We start from the raw sequence: 6,819 nt of genomic DNA, 5'->3' as shown, positions 1-6,819 counted from the left end.
TTTAAATATATATAAATTTTTTTTTTTGTTTGTTCTCTTAAGATTTCTTATAGTTCTTATAGGCCACTAAGACAGTACTTATGACAGGATCATCTTCAGGCAAGATTGGGGACAGATACGCCACTCATTAATTTTACTTACAAAATGTGATGTTTTTCCAAGTGAAAAGGTATTTTCTGTGAAGTATAGATTGTTTCATCGGTAGCACATGCCTGACCCAAAGTTAACTTTTGGTCTGTGTTTGTTTATTGGTCTGGGGTTTGGCGCCGACTACAAATGCGGTTAAAGTTAAGGTGATGTGTCAACTGAAGTTGGGCTCAATTTGTTGTGCTGTGGGATGCAATTTTTCCCATACATTGATTTATTTGTGGCGACCCGCCACAATATCAAACCTGACCACCACAAATAACATTAGATTTTCCAAAAGGCTTTGAATTTGTTGAATAAACATGAGCACTGCACGTTTCAAAATCACTGCACGTTGTTTTTATATCACTGTATAATGAAAACAGATTGTCTTCAGAAAATTTTCAATGTCATTTTCATTTCATCTTGCCTGTAATGCCTGATTGTGAGCTCAACTTGCTTTGTGTACAGCTGTTACTAGGGAAACCTCTATTTCTGCTGCTCCAAAAGCACCTCCTGCTGGCAGAGAATTAATTTACATTTTCAATAAGAACGTCTGATTTACGCAGAAAACATTGCTTATTACCAGAAATAATCTACTCTAGAGGGGTGCTGTTGTTATTGATTCTTTGCAGAAGTCTACCGGAAGTTAAGTTTGGGCCACAAAAGCGCGCATGCGCAGTAACGTTTGTTTATGTTGTTGCCGTTGAAACCCTCTTTAGGCAGAGACTTTATTTTATCCATTGGAAATTAATTGGATTGTGAAAAGTAGTAATTTTTACAGATTGCTGGAAGAGAGAGGAGTTTATGGCTTAAATGGCAACAACTGCATTAATATAATATTACAAAGACAGACAGATTTATTTATTTAAGGGGGTCATGAAATGGAGAATCAAAATTTGATTTAGTATTGACTAATGACAATTTTCTTTGCATACAAGGCAATAATAAATGGCAGATTAGAGCTTAGCAGTGTGTATCTGAATCATTTTAGTATTTTCACAGATCTGTTATTTTTCCTCTGAACAGCTTGTGTATAACACTGACCCATTGCTAAAATACAAGCAGCCACACAGCCAAATCTTTAAATACTCCTCTGCAGCGACTCCATTTACCAGCTCAAAGGCTTTCAATTAAAATGCAACACATCAGAGCCGTCAGCGCTTGAGAAAGCATGAGAAACACTCTTCTGCCTAACCAACTCACTCTATCTTTACAGACTTACCAGGGAGGAAAAAGAGCACCATCTTGCCTTCCACAGTCAAGTCTTAATCCCTGACTCTGCCTAAGGCCCCCCCTTCTCATCAGATTTTTTGTGACCCAGTTCAGCACTGCTCTGTAGTGCACATTTATTAACTCTGCATAAATAAACAATGCTCCTCCACAAGCTGTTGTCAGCCCAGCGTAAAACCTGCTTCTTATTTGCAATAATGTAATAACTCGTTGCAATCCACAACTTAAGACTAAAGGTGTTTTATAGTCTGTGCATCGTTTCTTCATGCTCTTTGTCTTGCATGTTGGCTTATAGTAATTAGTATATGTTGCCTGAAAATTCACTTTATTAGAGTATTGACCTAAACGTGTTTTGATTAGCACTGTAAAAGATACTGAACTGTCAAATAATTACAGCTGTATTAGTACTATTACAAATGCTGCTCAGTGCAATGTTAGTGACTGTGGGTTGAGTTTAACTTTGGTAAGAGCTGTTTCTCTTTCTAGGGCTGCAACAACTAATCAGTAAAACCAATGCAAATCGATATGAAGCTAGCTGACAGAGCAGAACAAGCTGTAGCACTCTGTTTTGTAGCATTTAGTTTAAACCTACTAACAGTTATATTGCTTATTTCATAGATTTAATAAGTATTGCCTTAAATGAAGTATGACACATTTTGCAATACATTGAAATCATATATTAAAATTTTCATTTTGTAATTGTGAATTCATATACAGAAAGGGCACTGCCATTTGGCATATCATATTGCCAGTTGAATTTGAACCTGCTTTATGCTCTAATAGTCATTGACTAAAGCATAGAGTTGTGTTTTATTGATGTTCTTCCTGACTGTAACCCTGACTCAGCTTTTCTTTCACCTGCTGTTTAGGGGAATTCAGGCCTGGGCTTCAGTATCGCCGGTGGCACAGATAACCCTCACATTGGTGAAGACCCCAGCATTTTCATCACCAAAGTCATTCCAGGGGGTGCTGCCGCTCAGGACGGGAGATTGCGGTAATGTTCCGGTTCTCATCCGTTTCCTGCTCTCTTCCTGTTGCTGTTCATACTCTAAATAGTATGATAATGTTATGTTATCTAATGCAATGACATCTAGACATTTTTTTAAATGTGACTTCATTGCCCAAATACTTGGATCTACATGAGGACAGCTTTCAATAAACCTCTTTTCACATGTCACTAGGGATGGGTATCATTTACATATTATCGATACCGATACTGCTTATCGATAAAAGTTGTTGAAAATTTCAAGTTATTTTATTACTGCTGAACTTTATTAACCAACTTTATTAAAATTCTTCAATCAAGAGCAGTGAGTTATTTTTCTCGTTGTGGTTTATTTTATTAACATTAAAGGAATAGTTCACCCAAAAATGAAAATTGTGTCATCATTTACTCACTCTCAAGTGGTTTTAAACCTGATTTAGACCCAATTAAGTATTGGTCCAAAAAAATACCGGTTCTTGATACCCATCCCTACATGTCACTTTAAATCAGTTTGAGATTTAAAGTATATTTCAATGAGATTGTATTGTATTGTTTTGACCATTGAGCATAGTAATAGATTTCCTCCTCATGCATTGTTGTTTGTGTTAGAATGGATTTGTCCTGTTTTGAATTGGTGTTACTAAGTGATAGAGCCCTCCAGTGTCTCAGTGCTGTCAGAGGCTCATTAAAGCAGCACTACTGAGGTCCTGACAGCATCACACTGACAGCTCTACACACACACACACACACACTGAGAGAGAGAGAGAGAGAGAATATAAAGAGCCCTATCATCGGCTGTTTGCATTATTTGTAAATTAAATTGTGTGAGAGAGAGAGAGTTAATGATTGTATGTCATAAAGACTTTGGGACACTTACAGACCATGTGATGTATAATTGTGTAACTTCAGTTTGTTTAAAAAGGCTTGATGACTTTTATAGTTTTTTTTATTTTTTCGTGCCCAGTAAGAGCTGTCACTGACAAATGAATTGTAGCCTAGGTCAGGGCTCTGAACCAGTTCAAGGAACGAAAACTGGAAATGAATTAAATTTTGACTTGAAGAGAACCAGAAACAGACACTAAATCAAATTTTATAGTTCTGAACAGAATCGAAAATTTGAAATATCCATTAATCAGTTAATAATGTTATTTTACCGTTCCATTTAATATTTGAAATTTGCTATCAACCAATCACGAATTCAAGTAGGCCTAGTATGGCCTATGCAAATATGACGCTGCAACCAAATGCGTGAAATGCCCACACTCAGCTGTGAACTCATCATAGGCAAGTCGCAATGGCAATGCACTGGCGTTAGAGTTTATCTGAGGATAGTGTAAGATGGATTCAACAGATCATATGCACCTGCAGCGCTTCTGTGAATGGAGAAGACAGAATGAAACTATAGGCTTACATAAAAAGGAATATATAGGTCTATACACGAAATATATTTCACTTAAATCATTGACAGATTAACAAAACAAAAGAAAAAAATTTACTGAGTTACGGTTCATTATGACGCGTTCCAAAGAAAGGAAAACGAGACGGCAGAAAGTAGTTTTCTTTATTTTGCACAAGCTTTACAGTTTTCTTGCTTCTATAACCAACCAGCGTTATATGACCATATCGCGCCCGGAGCCCCACGCTCCGCATTGCAGCCTGTTCATTATCAAAATAAAATAGTTGTAGCATCTGGACCACTCCAACACACAATATATATTTTGTTAGCTAGATTTCACAAATACTTTGTAACACCCCAGGACGCCGAACAAGACCCTGGTTTCATGGTAACCCGATACATTTACAACCTTGTGGAATGCGAGCCGACTCTTAGCTGCATTCTCCAGAAACAAGGGGGCACAAATGCACAGTAGAAATTGACTTTTCTACTAATTAATTCATAGGAAAACCTTCTTTGAATGAACACCCATTTTCTTCAGGCCATTGTGTATATTATTGCTGTGTTGTATTTAATCTGTTGTATTATAGACTATTTTTATTCATGCTTACGATAAACCACTCATTCATAGAAGTAACTCTACCATGTCTAGTATCTATGAATTCGCCTTCTTATGATCGAAACAAGCGTGTATATTATAGGCTGATACCCATGCAACATATTGATGTTCTAAGGATCTCTACTAATTTGTGTCTCTACACCCAAGCGAATTACATATGCAAAATACCATGCTTAGAGACAAAGGGCCATAAAAACGCAGAACTCCCACTTGAGATTCCGGACTTCCCCATTGGGCAAGCCCATCTTGAGAGGCGGGAATCTCTGCAGGCTTTAAAGGCCACACTTCAAGAGACCCGCCCCAGTCGGTGGTTCGGTCATCAGCTAAGAAGATGTGAGAAACGCTTCAGGATACCAAAGCATCTGTGCCAGGCCTTTCTTCGGCCTAGTCCTTTCCATTCATCAAGTGACACTGACTCAAACTGGTTCTTTTCATCGACCCGAATTCAGCAAAGATCTACGGGAAGCTTTAAGATGTGCATCAGGAATCTCTTTCAGACCGCCGAGACTCGCTAAGTATCAAACTTAGTCTTATTAATTGATACATTAAGTATCAGTTACACCTTTTTACAAAGGTGTGTTTGAACTCAGAATCTGACGTATCCCTGAAGGCTTTGATCTGTTGAATATACATGCAAAGTGTTCCATAAAATCCATTCTTTATGCCTCTTTCTATGCTGAGTTAAACTTTAACCCTTTCCTATACCAACTGTTTGTGTGTGTGTGTGTGTGTATGTGTATGTTAGACCAGTTTATGTGTTTATGTAGTATGTTAGACTAGTTTGAGTGTTTATGTAGTTAATAAAACCTTACTTGTATCACACTTGACGTGTTCATTGTTTGCTCATAACCGGAGTCAATAATCATGCAGATTTACGTTACAAGCTTATAGAATTGTACAGTAAGAAAGTTATTTCCCTTAACCAGGAAATTAACGTCTTAGAATTGACAAGACAGTTGACCCTGAGTGGTCAGCTAAATATCTACAGTGGATCTAAAATATGAATAGTTAATTATAACTAGTTATGGTTAATTATTCATATTTCCCCATGAGCTGATTCGCTACATAGTTAAAGAAACGTATAAAAAGCTACACTGCTCCGTTGTACAATCTGTTGCGTTCAGCGGTGACCACCGTCTCACTGTGCTGATATAGCCAATGTAAAGGATGATGTTTTATGTCGGTGAAAGTACAAAGCTTAAAATAAATAAGATTTTAGCGTCCAGATATGTTGCGAATATGGAAACATTTGGATTTGTGCCGAATGAGAAAGGTGTAGGCATCAGTTTCACCTTAAATTAATTTGTTTTTGGAGTGACATTTTTATAGCTTAAATGCATAGCCTTAACTTTAGAGGATTTGTTGTAGACAGAAACTAATAACTGTGTTTATAATGTTTGTAAACATTTTGCTTTACTGGCATTTTAGCCTACATTTTCTGAATGTAATAAAAAGTGACGTGAGCCTATACACGACATATGTTTTTTCCCCCCTCTCAAAACGTTTTTTTAACAATGCAGCAAACATTTTTAAATATCTTTAAAAAAATACTTTAATGTCTTTAAAGCGTTAGACTTTTTCTTTTGTTTAGTAGCCTACATTTGGCCAAAATCTAGAAAAGATGATGCTGTATTAGCTGTGCGCAGCAGGTTAAGATAGCCTACCAGATCTCTTCCTGTTTTTTCTTTTAAGTAAAGAAAACGCTGTACATTATTATTATAGGCAAATATATATATATTTTTAAATAACGTTATTAACCAGTATTTTTTTCTACTCAAACCGGTCTTGGAACGGAAATAATACAGAGGAACAGGAACGCAGGAACAGAAACGTTAAAATATCGATTCTGCTCGGAGTGAACCGATTGAATTGTTTTTTTTTTCGTTTTCAAGCCCTGGCCTAGGTCAGTACTCTATTCTTGTGTGAAGCTGCTAAGATGCTGTGTTAAAGCCAATGTTGCTGTGTCAGGCTGGTCTGGATGCTCAAACAGCAATGTTTTGATAGCGTTACAGGCCAAAATGAGCGCAGTTACATGCACATTTTTAAACCAATTATGCCTAATAAGATGACAACGTGTTCTTGTAAATGTGTTAAATAGTTTTCCTTTATTGTCAAAAGGTCATGGCTTAACAGGTTAAGTAAATAAATTATTAATATGTATAATGCATATTATCTGTCTGATGGCTTTTCTGAGGTAAATGAAATGTTACATGACTAAGGAAAACAGGTAAATTTAGCTCATGGGAAATTATGATATTTATAGGGAATTTTGACAGAACAGCTGTTTTTTTCGGCCGATCAACTGATTCGACCAGCGATTAATTTAATAGCCATAACTATCAGTTCTGCAACTGATATTAATATCAAAGTATACTGAAAAGCACTATTTTTTAGCAAGGTAACATGATCGGCAGTTTAAGACAGGAACTTGTAAGCACAAAACAAGATACTTCTCTTTTC

The 6,819-nt window shown here is 36.6% G+C and overlaps 1 protein-coding gene across 1 annotated transcript in view; it reads left to right on the top strand.

Annotated features, from left to right (window-relative positions):
• The window catches only part of dlg1b (discs large MAGUK scaffold protein 1b), a 147,903-nt gene that overhangs the window by 105,256 nt on the left and 35,828 nt on the right, over positions 1-6,819 (top strand). The window contains exon 12 of the mRNA XM_016249289.1: positions 2,229-2,353. Coding sequence (XP_016104775.1) covers positions 2,229-2,353 — 125 coding nt within the window. The remainder of the gene's footprint in view (positions 1-2,228; positions 2,354-6,819) is intronic.

This window comes from Sinocyclocheilus grahami, unplaced genomic scaffold (genome assembly GCF_001515645.1).
Source record: "Sinocyclocheilus grahami isolate Dianchi unplaced genomic scaffold, SAMN03320097.WGS_v1.1 scaffold919.1, whole genome shotgun sequence".
In the NCBI taxonomy this organism is placed as follows: Eukaryota; Metazoa; Chordata; class Actinopteri; order Cypriniformes; family Cyprinidae; genus Sinocyclocheilus; species Sinocyclocheilus grahami.
The sequence above is the reverse complement of the archived record's forward strand: the minus strand, read 5'-3'. Positions and strand labels throughout refer to the sequence as shown.